Source organism: Melanotaenia boesemani, chromosome 20, assembly GCF_017639745.1.
Source record: "Melanotaenia boesemani isolate fMelBoe1 chromosome 20, fMelBoe1.pri, whole genome shotgun sequence".
Taxonomy (NCBI): Eukaryota; Metazoa; Chordata; class Actinopteri; order Atheriniformes; family Melanotaeniidae; genus Melanotaenia; species Melanotaenia boesemani.
In genome coordinates this window covers 23,141,034-23,158,830 of record NC_055701.1, presented here as the reverse complement: position 1 = coordinate 23,158,830, position 17,797 = coordinate 23,141,034, and the positions used below count along the sequence as shown (strand labels likewise).

The 17,797-nt window shown below is 40.4% G+C and overlaps 1 protein-coding gene across 1 annotated transcript; it reads right to left on the bottom strand.

Moving 5' to 3' along the window:
• Window positions 1–653: 653 nt before the first annotated feature.
• Window positions 654–17,684, bottom strand: znf106a (zinc finger protein 106a). Its single transcript, XM_041971772.1, has 22 exons — window positions 17,605–17,684; window positions 14,795–14,877; window positions 14,515–14,576; window positions 12,816–13,010; window positions 8,834–10,690; window positions 8,300–8,744; window positions 8,146–8,215; window positions 7,912–8,066; window positions 7,566–7,626; window positions 6,221–6,529; window positions 5,277–6,021; window positions 4,950–4,990; window positions 4,723–4,868; window positions 4,510–4,644; window positions 4,308–4,424; window positions 4,013–4,204; window positions 3,834–3,896; window positions 3,625–3,744; window positions 3,417–3,488; window positions 3,101–3,172; window positions 2,607–2,747; window positions 654–1,428 (listed from the first exon to the last, which is right to left on the bottom strand). The coding sequence occupies exons 2-22, from the start codon at window positions 14,846–14,848 to the stop codon at window positions 1,372–1,374; spliced, it is 5,109 nt and encodes a 1,702-aa protein (XP_041827706.1). The 5' UTR covers window positions 14,849–14,877; window positions 17,605–17,684; the 3' UTR covers window positions 654–1,371.
• Window positions 17,685–17,797: the final 113 nt, after the last annotated feature.

Below are 17,797 nucleotides of genomic sequence, written 5' to 3'. Positions count from 1 at the left end.
ACACTTTTTATTAAATTGCACTTTTTTCTAAAAATATCTCTTCACAACTTTGATAATAAATGAGAAACTTTGAAGAAACTCAGGTATGCCAGGTAAGAGGTGAACTGCACACTTTCCTCTGTCATAAATGAGAGAGTACAGTGACAACGTCTGGTAAATTCGGCTAAGAACGTTTCCCTTCAAAAAATTAGCACGCAACCTCGAGAGCTGTAATCTTCATACTAAATCTGCTCAGGAGAAAATCAGCTGGGCTTTTATGCTGGTTAAAACTCCTTTTAAAGCCTTTAAAAGGGGGATTTCTGAAGGTGAGGTATGGCATGGTAGATGAAAATTTTTCCCTTCGAAAGCCTTCACTGAACACCTCCTTTAAATATCCTTCATACTTTATTAGAAATTTATCATCACTGGAAAATACAGCTGTGGCGCCTTCCGCAAATCTAAAAGTCCAAACAAAAAAGAAACACCAGTGCCTCAAAAACATTACCTCACACTCACTTTTGGAAAACAAGGTTCACTTCACATGTTAAAACTTTCTGTCAACAATTATGAGGAATAACTTCACACAGATTAAAACGTACAGGAAACACTGACACACTATTGTGTTCACATCTCGGTAAATTCTCAAATGGCAACCTCAGACCAAGTCCTTCCACACCTGGATGAGCAAAGTATAAACATAATCCTAGCTAGGAAAAGAAAATAGAAACTGTTTACTTTTCTCAAAATAAAAACCAAACAAAAAATAAACCCTCTTTCAACAAGAAATTGTTATGCTATTAAACACGGCTTTAATCACTCGTTATTACAACCAGAAAGTTCCATCAGGTGAATAATGATGATTTAATCAAAGAAAATAAAAAAATCTACAAATTCCTTAACATGACACATCACAACTGCACGACTATAAAAACATCTCAGCCCATGCCATACTGCAGTCCAGTCGGGAAAATAATGTGTTTGTGTTGGGAAAGCGCAACAGATCCCTCGGTTACCGGCAACACTGAAGTTTCTTCAATGAACAAAAGTCGTGTGTTTGTTTCTTTCTTCGTCTTAATTTGGTCAGTGAAAAGAGGACAGTGGTCGGACAAAAGGAGAAGGAGGAGTGTAGAACGTATAAAAACAAACAAAACAACGGCAGCACAACCAACTCTCCTTTTGTGACTGTATCATTGTTGGATTCCAACACCGAACATGGAGGATGGAGTTGTCAGACGCTACACAACAGGCTTGAAGGGAGCGCTGTTGAGTTGAGCGGGTCCCAAGAACTAGCCCCCCCAATATGGGAGGTTAACAAGAGCGGGGAACGGGGGGTTGAAGATTATAGGAAAGGGGGAGGGGCTCAGGGTGAAACTACGTTCCTACCACCAGCCCCTAAGGCTCCGCTTCAGTCTCCTCCTCAGCATGTTTCTGCATGTGAAGCTGCATCTTCTGCAAGACACAAAACAATGTCAACATATTTAACCGGCTGAGTTTATGGGTTTATACAGCATCATTTAATTTTGTTTTTAAGTACACATTCTCCTGGTGCTGTGGCAAATATCCAACATTTATGCTCAAGAAAAAAGACATTTCTCAAAGTCTTCAAAAAAAAAAAAAAAAAAAAAGAAAGAAAACCCATGGATAACTGCAGGAGACTTGCAGGAATTAAACCATCTACACAGAGTGTAAGAGGACATCTAAGCTGGAAATGTCCCTAAAATCCATTTTTAATTCGAATTTTAAAGTTTTCATGTAAGGAGTGATGAAACTCAGCTTAAATGTACAGTGTGTAAAACTTACTGACATCTAGTGGTAAAGATGGACATAGAAATGACTTCAAATAAAGGGAATAGTTATGAATGGACGGTGGCCATCAGTGGCCAAAATTATTCCAGATATAAACATATTTGAATCTGTGAGTGGATCCAGTGGCCACAGGTGCAGTGACGACTGCATCAGTCTTCAAAATTATGTACATGATGGTTCTCACTTCACGCAAAGAGTTGTTAGTCCATTTAGAGACACTGTAGTAAAAATAAGAGCATAAATATGGAAGCTGCCTGTGGACCCACTGCAAGCAAATATAAGTGACTCATTCTAAAAGCATAAAACATGACAGTTATTTTCTAAAGTGATTAGATACCAATAAAAATACAGTTTTCACTTATATATTAAATTTTCTGTCATTAACTGCTGATACTGTTACATGCTCTAAGTTACTGGATGTAGATAGATGTGTTGAAGCCCAACACTTGAAAACCCTGGAGGTGATTCCATCCTGCTACTGTAGTAAGAGAAATGTACCTTTTGTATATAAGCCATGACATATTGATCCCTTCAAATAAATAACCTTTTTAACCTTTGTTTTTTTTTTACATTTGCAGTAGATTTAATACACAAGTAAAACTTTATATAGCACCTTTCATGATATAAAATCACAAAGTTCCTCACAAAAGCCAACAATGCATAAAAACAAGAGAAATAAAAAAAAAAAAAGATGTTTTTTAAACTGGCTTATTAAGCACAGAGTCCACCAAACTCAAGTCCAAAGGAAATGAGTCCTGAACAGAAGGCTCCGTCTCTTTTTGTTACTAAAAGACAAAACTGTGTAAAAGCTGTTTATATACCTTCTTGGAGCTGCTGCGTGCGCACAAAAACTCTTCGCACTTTTTCCAGCGGCACTTCTGGAAGCTGGCATTAGCGTGGTCGTTGGTGAGATGCTGCAGCAGATGTGCCGTCATGCCAAAGACCAGGGAGCAGCCGTGCCACTGTCGACACAACACAGTTTATCGCAAATCGTCTACAGACCAAAAGGCTGAGAAACAACAGAGCAGAAAGTACTTACAAAAAAAATGTACTGTTTAATCAAATGGTTGCAAGCTGGATCCCTAACTTCTCGGATTACAATATTATGTTCATTTTCAGGAAATAAAAATGTGTTCTAATCTGAACAAGACATCTGCATGTTTTGATTTTATTTTGAAGTTCATACATCAGTGGGAAAGTAGAGATGACAGAGTTTCATGTTACAGTGGAATTTGGTAGTTTTTACTATCACAAACATGAAGAAAACATGCATTTTTTTTGCATGCTCCACTTGTCTCTTAGCACTGCATCTTACCCAGCAGCGGTAGTTCTGGATGAGGTTCAGCTTGACAGCCTGCACGCTGCCATCATAACAGCCCGTGTAGATCTAAAACAGTGAAACTCAGATATAATTATGTCTTAAAGCACACATTAAACAACAAAACTTAACAATGATTATATTATATTATTTAGAAAAATCATATCAGCTTGTTATTTGAGTGATTCATAGAAGCTATTTGCACAATCTTTGATGCTAACTTGCTTTATTCCAAACATATATAACAAGTCATATATGATATGTTAAAGCAGATATGTGTTTGTTGCGAGTGACATATGTTATGCTTTATTACCATGTTCTTGTGGATAGTCATGCACAACACCATGTCCATGTGTCCACCGTAGACCTGCATCTGGTCCTGAGTCTGTGGAGAGATTTACTCGTTTGATGGCACAAAACTAATATATTTAAACATCAACTGGCTTTAAATTCAATTCTAAATGTGAATCGTGTAATACAAAAACATATTATTTTAAGTCAGATTGTTGGGGGATGCAGACCTGTATGTCATAGACGCGAACCAGTTTGTCCAGACAGGCAGTGACCATCATCTTTCCCAGGATGGCCACTACAGTAACAGCATGAGTGTGGCCCTTAAAGGCCTGCACCAGTTCCCCTGTCTGTGGCACAGTGTGGAAAAAACTGTTAAATAATATTTTATGTTGTAATGAAACCACATGTTTAGGTGAAGAACTATAAATTCACTCACATGGATGTTGTGAGCGTAGACAGAGTGATCACTGGATCCACTGAATACCAGATCATTGACCACCTGACAGCAAGCAGAAACATTTAAAAACTTAGCTCATATTTATTTGCAAACTGCGACAAATATACCAACAGCAATCATGTCTCCCTGTCGGAGCCAAGATTTCCAGCCTGACCCACCTTCATGCAGAGCACAGTCTTGGTGTGGCCCTGCAGAGTGCGCAGCAGGACTCCGCTCTTGGCTTCTCTCACACTGATGGTGCTGTCGTAGGAGCCGACCAGAAGCATCTTCTGAGCTCCCTCCTGCAATGAGGCCAGACAGCTCACCGCACGCGGCCCGTGGCACTCAAACACGTCCATCTGCTTGTTTGTCTAAACAAAGAATTAGCAAAAATGGACATCAAATCCAGCTGGAAGAGGATGGATAGATTTAAAATAAAGATTCAGGTTTTGTCCATAAAAATGGATTTCTTACCTTGAGGTTAAAAGTAACAACTGTTCCATTCCCCAGACCGACGTATAAAGTCTTCCATCGGCTATGGAGGCAAAAAACTCGGTCTGACAGAGAGAACTGCCGCTCAAATTCCCATGTCTGTGGACAACATAAACACAAGAAAAAATTAGCCCCATTAAATATTTGATGTAGCTCCAAACATCAGAAGATGCATAGTTTTTACCTTAAGACTGTAGCAGCGGATGGTCTGGTCATTGGAACCAGAATAAAGGCGATGGTGCAGGCATGGAGCTGCAGACACCAGCAGGCAGGTCACTTTGGAGGTGTGACCCTCAAACACACCCACACATCGATGACTCTGCAACAAAGTGAGGATATTTTTATATATTTGTTCCCACAACTTAAACAACCGGCAGGAAGGAGCAAAAGCACCTACCACCAGGTCAAACGCTTTGATGGTTCGATCTCCTGAGCATGTGTACAGCAGCCCATTGTGGATCTGCATGGCGTTTACTGCCTCCTGGTGACCATCAAACATCCCCTCTGTGGGCATCTCATCCTCACCGTGGTCAGAGGATACATCTAAGAAACAAAAATACCCATGACACATGAGCACAAGCAAAGTGGCAGACAGTGGTAAAGGCTCTCCAGAGATGAACGCACCTGAAGAGGTCTTGAGTAATGTGATGGCAAACGGGAGATCACTGTGGGGAGAAATGTCCAAACTATGATTTAATATAAGAACATAAGTTTATTTGTGTGGTCACTGATTTCTCTGCCATACATGTAATGTTCTCCAATCAGTTTACTTGATTGGCAACTGAAATCCTACTTTATCTTTTTAAAACAAACACTGACTAAAAAATCTTAAAATAATGATTTGAGATACATATGAGCTTTGGATCTTCATACCATCTCCAGAGAGAGGTGGATAAAAAGGAGAAACGGACTGTAATTGCATATTGAGCTGAGTTTAAATGAATTATTCACCTCTCAGATGATTTACACAGATCCATGTCACTGGTGGAGGAGACCTCGTTGCAGGCCAGGCTCTGTGGTTCAGGTTTTAATGAGTCTGGGACCAGAGCTGGAACTGGAGCATCCATTTGGGACTGTTGACAAGCAGCAGTGACCTCCATGCTTTCCTCTGTGTCCAAGTTCCCCATATCATCTGCAGGAGGTGCTTGTGGAAGCTCCACCATGTTCTTCGGGGATTCTGCCTTCTTGATGTCCTCTGTGTTCATGCTGCCCTCTCTGTCGTCTGCAGGCAAGCTGGAGGTACTGACCTGAGAGCCTCCACTGGGCCTCCTGCGTTGTCGCAGCCACCTTGGCCTAGAGGCCTCTTCGTCCATCTCAGTTTCACTGGTCTCAGGCTGCTCTGTCCCTTGAGACTTTTTTAACGCCTTCCTCTTCTTCAGCTTCCTTACACGCCTTCCACCCCCCCCAGATGGAGAGGCAGGCATATTAAGGACTGACGAGGACTGTGTTGACTGATTCTCAGCCCAGTCAACAACACTCCCAACCTCAGAACTTCTCCTGCTGGGTGAGAGTTTAAGAGAGTCCAAGGTTTTGGAGTCGGACAAAGGGTTTTTACAGTTACTTGATGCTTGTACAGCTTTTTCTGTTGTCTCAAGCAGTCCTGGTGACTCCCCTTGGTAATCTGCAAGCTTCTCACAATTAGTTTGGAAGGGCTCGAATTTTCTTTCAGGAGATGACCAGTGGTTAAGGGTGGGATCTGCAAAAAGTTTGAGGTGCAAATAGGTCAACACACTAAGGAAATAACTGTTCAATAAACAAATTCTGTTGCATCTGTGATCAGGAAGCAATACAACAAATACCAATAAAAGGTTTGGTATTCCTGGAGTCAAGTTGTTGCACTTTTCTGGCACAAGCCGACTACTAAACTCAGACTAATTTAGCATTAAAATCGTTACCTGGAGAGGTTGTAGCATGAGCAACTGGCAGCTCTGGAGTGGTTCTGTGAGGACAGTGGGTTATACTGTCCACAGCGTCCAGCTCTGAGCTAATGTGGACCGGGGACTGGGGTTCCTCCTTGACGAATACAGGCATGGAAGGAAGGCTGGAGGAGGGAGGAGAGGCACACTCTGCAGCATGATTAGGACTGCAAACAGCAGTGTCCAAAACAGAGGGACATGTAACGGAGGAGGGCATGTGCAGATCAGTTACAAAGGAATCTATCTTTTCTTCTTTCAGCTTGACCAGAGGTGCTTCCTCCACAGTACCTGCAATCAATAAATAAATGAATAACTAAAAAACTCATCCCAACATTTACTTCACATATCACAAGCTTTACTAGATTTGTTCAGTAACTGCTGCCGTAATGATAATAAAATATTTACTTAATTAATTACAATCAAGAAATTAGCATCTGCATTTGTCCCATCTCTATATTCACTAGAGTAATGGCTGTCATGTTTCGGCACCGAGGGACCAGTTTGGGGGTTAAGGTCCTTGCTCAGGGGCCCACATGGTTCACCTCTGCAGCCAGTCCAGTAACTTGAACCTAGGTTCCCAAGTCAGCCTCTCCAACCACCAGGTTACCACTCCCCTGCTGTAGTTCTATTTTGTGCAGGGTGCCTTGCACCAGAGGGCGGAGTCTGCACACCACACAGATGTGGAAATGTACATGTATGTACATTAAAAATAAATTCTAGCTCTTGACAAGTGACTCTGATCATAATGTGAGATACTGTATGTCTCAGTTCCAGATGGCTGTGGTTAAATGATTTTGTGATTTTGTAGATCTATTGTGACACATAAGTTGTAATGTTTGGGGTGAATGAGTAAATATGTAAATAAAATAAAACATAAAATAATAAAAATAGTTTATTGTAAAACCTAAATAACAAATTTATAACAATAAAAATTTATTTTTAGTTATTTTAGATATGAAATATAAATAGTTAATATAATATGAAGTTAAATAAACTAAATGTAAATAAATAAATAAATCATGTAAAATGTGTAACTGAGGCAAAATATTGTTAAAATTCATTTATTTTCTCAAGAAATTTCCAGTTGTTCATGTTTTCTAAAAGGATTGTTAATTAAATGTTAACATCTTGATAATGTAGTTGTACTTCTTTACATTAAAATTAAAGTAAATATTTGGAGTTTTCTTTATTTATTATGCTGTAATTTTACTGGTCTGGCCCACTTGAGATCAAACCGATGTAGTATCATGATCCAACATTTCCTAAATTAATTCTGGTTATTAGGAAAACAGGATTTATGTTTTTACATAAAACCTAGTTTTACCTTGCATTCCTTTAAGCAACTCAATCCTCTTGTTTCTCAAGGTGCTCATCTCCACCGTCACCTGAACAAAGACAAAGAAAAAGAAAAAAGAAAAGTGACACAAGAACTGTCAGTAACACAATATTCTGCTTGTAAATCTGTCATACTATGGTAATAGTAAAAGATACCAAATTAAACAATAGCTCATTTAAAATATTAAGATGTGGGTTTCCTGTATTTCAAGAGGTCTATCAGCAAAACCAGCAACTGAGAAACTTGCACACACCAACCTGCTGTAAAGCAACATGTACCTCTGCAGAGACACAACGTTCACCAGCAGTGGAAAATCTGCTGATTAAAGACATACCTGCTGTTTAACCACCATGAGACGCTGCACCTCCATGTAGGCGGCCTCCAGTGCAGCCCGGGCCTGGATCAGGCTGGTGTCCACATTCTGCAAGGACCGACTCAGCTCTTCCTCCCGCAGAGACACTGCAAGCAGCTGGTCGATATGTAAACGCTCTGCAACAAGCACACGAGTGAAACATCAGTGGCAGTAAAATAGCACAGTGTTTAAAAAACTTTTTATCTGGATACAAACCTCTTTTGGATTTGACCTTCATCCTTTTGCTGTTGTGTTCCAAACAAGATGCTTCTTTACTTGGAGTCTCCTGCATAAACGAAAAGGAAGAAAAATGACTGCACACTCTGCTTGTTTGTATAAAATTATAAAAGTAACTGTTTTCCAAACTCACCCCGGCTGCCCTTCGCCTCTTTCCTGTTCCCTGACCATCACACTGCTCTGTCGCCGAGCTGCTGTCCCCAAGCACTGAATCAGATCGCTGGAGAACTTTCACTGTTGCAGACGTTAGTTTGTCTGGCTGCCTCTGTAATTTGGTCTCTGTGGAACACTGATAGTCCTGTTTTCTTTCTGCAGACATGCAGCTGGGAGAACCAGCAGAACTCTGCTGCTCTGAGCTGAGGCTTTTGCTCTGTGTTTTCTCTTCTGATGACAGAGATGAAAACAGGGACGGAGCAGATCCAGGCGCAAGGCTGCTCTCTGATAAGGAGCGCTTTCTGGAGTTGTCCTGGGCTGAGATGTCCATCAATGACTCCCAATTGAAACCCTCCAGGAAGGCCAAGTTCTCCTCCTCCTGGCTCTGGTACTCCTGGTCACATGGCACCATCTCAATCCCAAACCTGGAGAACAGAGGATAAAACATGAGCTTTGAAATAACCATTAAAACAAGGTTCCACTCTAATATCTGAACATTAGAGGAAAAGTTCACCTTGGCATGCCTTTTCCCTTGTCTTGCTTCTTTCTGACCTCCTGATACACCTGCTCCCAGTTCACATTGCGGCGTGACCCGGAGGAGCTGATGAGCTGCCGTACAGTTGGTTTGAGCCCTGAATCCTTCTCTGTGTCAACTCTTCGCGACTCGCTCAGGTTACGCACCCGCCTGGCGATGTTCAGGTTTGGCTCGTGACCACCCGTTTTGCTCTTGGAGCTGATGTGTTTGGTAAGGTCCCGTTTTAAGGCAGGGGGCAGGTCCAGTTTGGAGAAAGATGACGTGTTTGATTCTGAGCACGTCTGTGTTTCGCCACTTTTGGAAGCATCACTCTCTGAGCTCTGCCCAGCCTCTGCAACCAGCATAGCCTCATCTGCTGGGCAGGTTTGTTTCTTCACTTTTTTCTTGCTCTCTTCATCATCTCTAAGTGCAGGCGCCGAACTCTCCATCACAGAGGTGCTAACTTGCAGTGACTGGTTGTTAGAGGTGCTAACTTGCAGTGACTGGAGAAACTGGCTGCTGTCTGAAGATGGCTTTTCTGGCTTGACTGCATGAGTTAATACGGGTTTAGCTGCATTCTGACTTTTTTGGCTTTTTTCTATGTTCACTCCTATCTGATTCTGTCCCTGATCTGTTTGCTGCTCCTCCATAATGTGCCATGTCATCTTCCCGCTGTTGTTACTGGAGCTATCCAAAGAGCCCCTCTTCTCAAGCACATTGTGTCTAGCTGTCTTGAATGACTCTGGGAGGTGTCTTTCCTGCCTTAACTGAAGGAGCCCAACGGGTTGAATCTTGAGTCCACTCAGATTTCCAGGTGGTTTCGGCTGTGACAGAGCTTGACCAGATGCCTTGCTGAGCAGAGCTCCACTACCGACACCAGGAGCTGAGGAACTCTTCTGATCTGCATGTATCTGTGGTTTATTTACTCTTTGACTAAAGGAACCAGATGAAGAGTTTTGGTGGCCATCTCTCTGAGAACTGCTCCAGCTCCTATCTGTGGGTGTGGGTTTTGTTCGATGCCTTCCACTCTCATCCTCATTTTGCCTGTTTGGCATCATCTGCTTTTGTCTCTGCTCAGGTTGGGACTGCCTGTTAACCTCTGGTGCTTTTTCTTGCTTTAGTGGTTTAGGGACTTTGTGGTACTTCTCTGATGGGCTTGTGTGGGCATCACTGTGAACTCCGGATGTGACGGGATAGGGTGACCAGCGACAGCTTTTGTCCAGCTTTGGATTGCTACCGAAAGCCTTCGAGTTCTTACTACTGTTATGGTCAGATTCTGATGCTGCATCTCCATGTTGATGCCCAGCATCCTGCTGACTTCCTTTGTCATTCTCTTTACTCTGAAGCTGGCTAACAGCCTGGGAAAAAAAACTGGGTGGAGTTGGAAATCCTACAAAGCTTTGGGGCCGGGCCCTCGGAGCATACTTGGAAATATTATTTTGGCCATAAAGCCCATTACTGCTGCCTCCACTGCTGAGCCAGGGCAGTCGCCATTGTTTATTGCCATGACCCCATGTCCTGTTGCTCTGCTCCCAGTGACTATCCTTTGTTTTGTTGGAAAACTCTTCAGATGCCCATTTCTGTAAGTTTGGAGGCTCTTGAGCATGCCAGGTGGCACTCTTCCCCTGTCTGTAGTGGTGCCAGGGTCTTGCATCTCCTGTGCTGACATTAAATTGGTTGCCTTTGTACCAAGTATATTGATGATTGGGTCCACTGAACCTCTGCAACGGCGGCTGCCACACATGCTCTAGGCGGTATCGCTCCTTAACTTCCTTAAGTCTCTCCTGAAAATCCTCCTTTTTCCTTTGTTCCGCTTCCTCTTTAGCAAGCTTTGCAGCAGCAGCCTCTTTTTCTTTTCTACAATAAGAAGTAAGATTATTAAGTTTCTGCATATAAACTTTACGACTACATTAACTAAATCTAGATTTAAGAAGTCAGGGCTACAGACGTATTCATTCAGAGTCTGACACCACCTGGAGTGCTGTGGGAAAGTTCACAGATTAATATAGCAAATGTAAGCTGTGACTCAAGTATATCTTTTTTGTGAGGAAGAAATTGCATGTTTAGGTAAGTATATAAAGAGTCTTAAACTAACTTAGTTACCTTCAGCTCTTCAGATTATTTTAGTGTCTTCCACGTCTTTTGCTGTAATTTACCAGCCTGTAACTAAATTTAAGTTCACTTCCTTCATCAGCATCGCGTTTACTCATGTCAAGAATCAAAAAGGTTTGGCAAAGTTAGCAATAAGTAGGTGAAAACAACAGGGTACTAAGTAGCTTTTTATTCTTGGTCAGTAGCTGTTAGGAGACCAAAACCAGCAAAAATAAACTAATTCCTCAGAAAAATAAATAAATAAAATAAAAAATAAATAAATATGCTGTCACTACTAAAATGGGAAAGCATGTGTTTACCAAAATGTGTATTAAATATTAAATACTACTATACTACTATAATGTAATAATTTCTCCTTCTCCATGTAAACGTTAAAGAGGGCTCAAACATGACCGCTCCACACATGCTGCACAGTTTGCATCGTAGTTTTGACCTGGGAGTAACATAAAAACTATGAAGAGGAAGCCAGTAACAAAATAAACCCTTTCCCCATATCGGTTGTGCATTAGTAGTAAAAATAAATAAGTAACGTATTTTCCAGAGTCACTCCGAAGAAAAAAATGCGTTATGAGGAAAAAAACAATACAGTTGACAGTATAGTTGTCACAAGCCTAAGTAGAATAGAATAGAATAGAAATAATTTATTAATCCCTTCGGAGAGCCCTCAGGGAAATTTGGGAAAAGCACCCTCTTGTGGCTGTAGACGATAATGTTTACTCCTTGTTCACGTCAGTGAGTATGAACTAACGTTTAAAAACATGGTAAATTATATATCACCTGCACCTGACTAAATCGCAGGACCAGCCAAACTATGAAAAAAGTGTGACTTATACTCTGGAAAATACGGTAAAAAAAATTAATTAACTTAAAAAGAAGGTCCTCTGACAGGCATGCTTTGATCATTGAGTCGATTTCCTTCCCTTGCTTGTACAAGACTAGAATTGTCATTCTATTAAACGGCCTACAACAGCAATAATTGTAGCTCTGGTTAACTGATCATGAAAAAATAAGTTTGTTATTGAAGCCTGCATGGGTTAAAAAAAAATCATGTTATTCGATGACACTTTAAGCTTCCCTTTCACCAGCAGGTTTAAGATACCACTATTTCAGCTACACTTGAGAATAACATGAATCTCCCTTGAAACTACACAGGAAAAATACCATCTGTGCGACAACCTCACGTTTTGCACACAGTGGTCTCCACACATACCAAATTCCTCCAGTAGCTCCAGTCAGACACTTTTCTGACATTTTAAGTACAACAGAGAACTATACATTGTGTTATAGGTAAATTAATTACATATATAACTGATTTAAGGGTTGTATTCTTGCCTTAAAAACATGACCAAAGAAACACAAAGTATTTATCCCCCAATTAAAAGCATCAGCAGACCTTGTGTGTGTTTTACTATATACAGCGGGCTATAATGTGTCTGGACTTTGCATGTGCAGTCATGCTTTTTTTTTAGCCTGCAGTCCTGACACACGACTCCAGCAGCAGCTCAATGTGAAGCTGCGACTAAAAGAGGTCTGTGAGCTCCACTGAGCAAAATGTGACTATACATGGCATATGTACACACAAATTAGAGCTTATAAGTTCTCACTTCAATCTATATTTGTGGTTTTAAAAAACATTACAACAGTGATGGTGACGTTAAGAGTTAATCCAATAAAAAAACCTGGGACAGAAGTACTTGTGAATTAAACTGAGCTGTTTAAATTACAACATTTAGTTCAGGACTTTTCATTGTTTTTATTTCTGTGGGTTAGTTTAATCAAAAATATTGTTTTTTGTAAACAATAAGCATATGAGTAAAAGTAACATCTATTATGGGGGATATTATGCACATAAAGTAGAAAAATGTCTTACCTGATGTGCTCTTTTCTCTTTTCTACCAGATCCACTAAAGTCTGGTCAAAGTAATCCTCGTCGTGGTTGTTCCTGTCATCCGGTTTGTCAGCAGCCTCCACGTTCTGTTTGTGCGTGGGGCTGGAAATGTGGCTGGCGTAATCAGTCAGGCTCACCACCTTCACCTTACAAACTCTGCACTCATGTCCGCAGTCCCTGGGAAGGGAAGGCGAGAGAGGACTTTCAATCTTTCCTTCAGGCATGATTCTGATCGAGTCTTCTTTTCCTGTCTGCAGAGCCTGCAACAACACACTCTGACTCTACTTTCTGTTACTTCACAAACTAAATAAGGAGAGGAGAATACTCAACAATCCTTAATAAAAAATAACTTGTCCAAATTCTCTATCGTCACAGATCAGGAGGTAGCTAACTTAGAATTTCCTCTAGATTAAAAAATAAAAGTTAAAATCTTTGTCATCCTGATCTTGTTTGTCCTTTCTTTAGCAGGCCATATGTGGCAGGGTGAGAGCAGGAAGAGCAGCCCGGCTGGACCCAGACAGCATGCTAATCTGGCTGTTTAACTCCAGCCCTGCAGCACGGTGCTGGGACGGGTGGAGGTAAGAGAGGTCCTCAGCTTAGTGCGCCTTCATGATGGTGTCCGCTGCACTCTGACACTCTACACAAGGCAATGTCTGTATTTGACCTCTCACTGGGCTCCAACTGCCAGAACCCAGCCCTCCTCCCTCCGGACAGCAAGTGTTATCAGAACAGACCCAATAATCCTGACAACCAATCCTGTGCACAGCCTGTGAAACTGGAGCTGTGTGCAGCTGCTCATAGCCTCCCCTTCAAAAACCTCTCCCAAGTATGCCATCCTGTTACTCTGATAGGACCGGTGACTTTGTTGGCTCCTTCTCAGTTTCTGTTCAAATCTGTGTCATGGTATGTTGCCTTTTCTGACCTCTCGTGCAGTTGGCAAGCATCAATATGATAGAGTTACTTTGTTTCTGACACATTATTCCTCAGCTGCAGTGGTGGAAAATTAAAACCAGCAATTTAATTCAAGCTAACTTAAGCTTAAGCCTGGATGAGCTGTTTTAAGTGCCACAGTTTTGGTAAAACTACCACATTTCAACACAACTGTACAGTAATTATATTCAGATTACAAGAAGCATTCCTGACCATTCTGGTCAAAATGATACCATCTTTACACATAAATATTCATATGAAATCCCAGCAACAACTCGAGCCTTGAATGCTCCACATCAGATTCTTTTTAGCAACAGGCCGCATACTTTAAGTCTACATGGGGGTCACAAGCAAGCCAGTTGCCTTCAAACGGTCATGCCTGTTGTTCCAAAGAGATTGTGTCTAAATATATTTGGCGCAGTTGAGACAGCTGCCCATATATCCACTTCCCATCACTGCAGGCACGTGCCCGTGTGCACATGGACCATGACCCAAATAGATTCAGACAGAACTCTTAAAAGGAAGTCAACCCCTTTGTACCAAGAGTGGGTTGAATATTATCCACATAAAATGCTGTTTTGCTATTATTTGGCTAAAATAAACATGAAAAATCAATGCATTCAAAAGTAAAGCATCTATGAGTTTTGTCATCACCGATTTCTGCATCAGCTTTAAATGCAGATGATGCATGATTTGATGTTAAACCCTTTTTCTGATTCACTAAGACGTGAGTATGTATGTTCCAACTCACCGGCCTTTGAGCTTCTCCAGTTCACGGTGGTGGAGCATACTTCTTATGTGCTCGTCCATCTCCTGCAGGTTGATATTAAAAGCAAAATATTTCATTTAAGCAAAGATTTCTAATTTTGAGACAGAAAACATGTTAACAATTCTTAAGTTGGGGTATTCACACATTTTACTAAAGCAGATTAAGGCAAACACACAGGAATACTGGCCTGCATGAAAGAGGTTTCAAATGGAATAATACACCAGTTAAATAATCATGTTATAAACCACGTGAGATTAATTACCTGTCTGGAAACGTAGACTGTTTCGCAAAGGATACACATTCTTTCTCTCATCATTTTGAATGCAGGTGGACGTCAGCCAATCACTATTCGAAAAGAAAAAAAATCAACTTAAAGGACTCAATATCAACAGGTTAGAATGTGCAAATGGACCACGTCATCCCATCTTTGATTATGAACTGTGTAGTTTTGCTGTGCAGTTGTAGTTCATGGCAATAAAGGGTTGGGGGTGCGAACTGTGCATCAACTGAATGTTGAAAGCTGAGCTCACAGCAACTACTGAGATTCTTCTAACCAATCTGAGGCTGGGTGGTCATGGCACATTTTTCCTGATCTACACATAGCTATTCGACAAATGCCTCAGTACCACAGCCCAAATAGCAGCTACGTTCAACCTGGACACTGCTCTAATTCCAGTCTGCTGAAGGAGCAACTCTGCAGCCAGAGGCTAGAGCTTTGGCTGCGCTGAGATCTATGTCTGGACTTGTTTAACACTGATAAACGGGGTGAGAACTCAAGGCAAGCTACAAGTCTATCCCTAGCCTAACATTACCCTGACAAGATAGAGTTGACCATTAAGACCTCTGTGCTATCTTATTGTTTATTTCATGATGCATAGAAATTTCTATATAACTCTACATTTGTTCTTTATTTGCTTTATTATCTAAGTTGAAAGACCTGACATGTAATTTTTTTTCAGAGAAGGAAATAACAGTAGTTACATTTGTTTATTTAACAAACAAAAACTGAGCCAAAATCTAGAAGCAGTGTGTGAAAAACTAAGTACTTACTGCTGCCAGAGGAATTATTAAGAAGGTAAATAGCAGCCAAGTGTTGTTGATCAAATACACCAAGTGTGAGCACTTCTATAAAAGCTGCTATGTGTGACAGGGTGTTTGTCTGGAGCCTTGAGGCGTGCACTAATGAAAAAGAGGAAAGACACCTGCAGTGATCTAAGAGAAGCAAATGATGCTGCCACTAATCGAGGGAAGGGTTTAAGGTAATTTCTAAACTATCTGGAGTCCAACTTTATACAGTGAGAAAGATTATTCACAAGAGAAAAATATTCACAAATTTTTTTTAAGGAATTTACATCCCAACGTGTTCATCCCTACGTTAAACCGTTTGCATGATAAAATGTTAAAGTTCATGACAGTAGAAAAAGAGTGAAGAGGTATTACTTGTTTAGAAGGGCTGCAGGAAAAAAAAAACTTTTCTCTCTAATGGGTTGCTGGAACAACGTCTTCCGGACAGACTTGTGTGAAGATGTTTGGTCATAACACACAGCATCAGCACCAAAACTTGATGAAGGGGCCATGACCTGGATTTCAGCACCTTACAGTTATCAAATAAACTTAACGTTTCTCTCTGCCAAGGTACTCTAGTTTTTTGTTTTGTATTTTTTTATTTTAAAAAAATCACATTGAGATCAACACTGTTTTTTTAAGGGTGACCTGGTCAAGACTTCAGCTAAACATGTCTTCAAAATACAGTTTAAAAATAATAAAGGGCAGTGGTACTTGAGGAACAGCGCTGAGAAACACAGCTCTGGAGTCAACTCTGAGGGCATCTGTGTGGCAACAAAATTTTGGCTCAAGTAAATTAAAAAAATTCACATTAGAACGGCCGACAAAAAGAAGAAGAAAACAAATAAACAAACACCTCCAAACTAAACTCAACTAAAGCAACCTTGTGTAGAGGAGTGGGCTACAACTATGTAATGCACTGATAACGTTATACTGAAAATAATTTATAGTTATTGCTGAAGTGTATTTAGTTTTTCAAGCAGTGCTTCTGCATTCTGGATTAGTTTTAATTTTATAAATAATGTCACAGTGAAGCAAGTCATACATTTCAGCCTGAGATTGTATTTATCTAATTTTAAGATTAGGTAAGGACCAAATTATTATTAAGAATATTACCATCATATTTTACTGGTACTAGAGTATACCCTTACAACTGAACGGTATGATATATATATATTTTTTTAGACTGAGTCATCTAAAAAGGCAGTATCTCCATCATCTTCTCTTTTCACCGCCTAAGCACCGGAGGGAATATGCTTAAAATGTTTATAAGATCCATGATCAGTAAGTAAATATGGGGAACGGGCAGCTGATACAACAATAGATTACTTTCTCCACCAGAAACTTGATACATATACATATATATTTATATATATATAATTAGCAACAAATGCTTGGCTTGCGAAACTGAGGTTACTTTGTGATTAGAATCAGAATCACAGGGACGCCTTCCCAGAGCTGTTAGCTAGCTGGTGCAGCAATATCACAACGCCTCGCATCACTAATATTGTCATTATATTATTATTCAGCAAACAAAAGCTGGTCAGCATTTAAATTTACTTTACAATTTCTTGCATGTTATAAATTCAGAATGGTAAATATGGGCAGCTCACACAGGTTGGACCCTTGTTTGTTGTTAGCATAGCTTTAGGTTAGCTACTGTTAGCTGTTTCGAGTGCAGACAGAATCCTTAATAATGATAAAAAAAATAAAATAAAATAAACGAACAGACCACCTGATTGTCATATAAATTATTCAAACAAACCATTACTTTTAGCAGAAATATCACGAACATAAACTGTTTGTTTAATCTATGGGAGAGCAGCAGGTATAAAGTTAGCATGCTACCAAAAGCATGCTATTCAGTAACATCAGTTACAAAACAAATGTGCCTAGTTTACTAATTATACAGTAATGATAGGTGTGCAGCTAAGATATATATATATATATATATTTATATATGTTTCGTACATACTGTTAAGTATTGATACATGACTTTTTGGCTACCTTTGAACCATCCAAAACGTGTGCAGGTCTGTACTCATCCACTGGTGAAACATCCTCCTACTTCTCGCCCCCAATCGAACCACAGCCCAAGATGTATTCAAGAGCACAATCACTGTAGTAAAATTAGGTTTCGTGACAATCATCCCTACCTTTGAAAAACACAGAAGTTAACATTTCACTCACTATATTTATT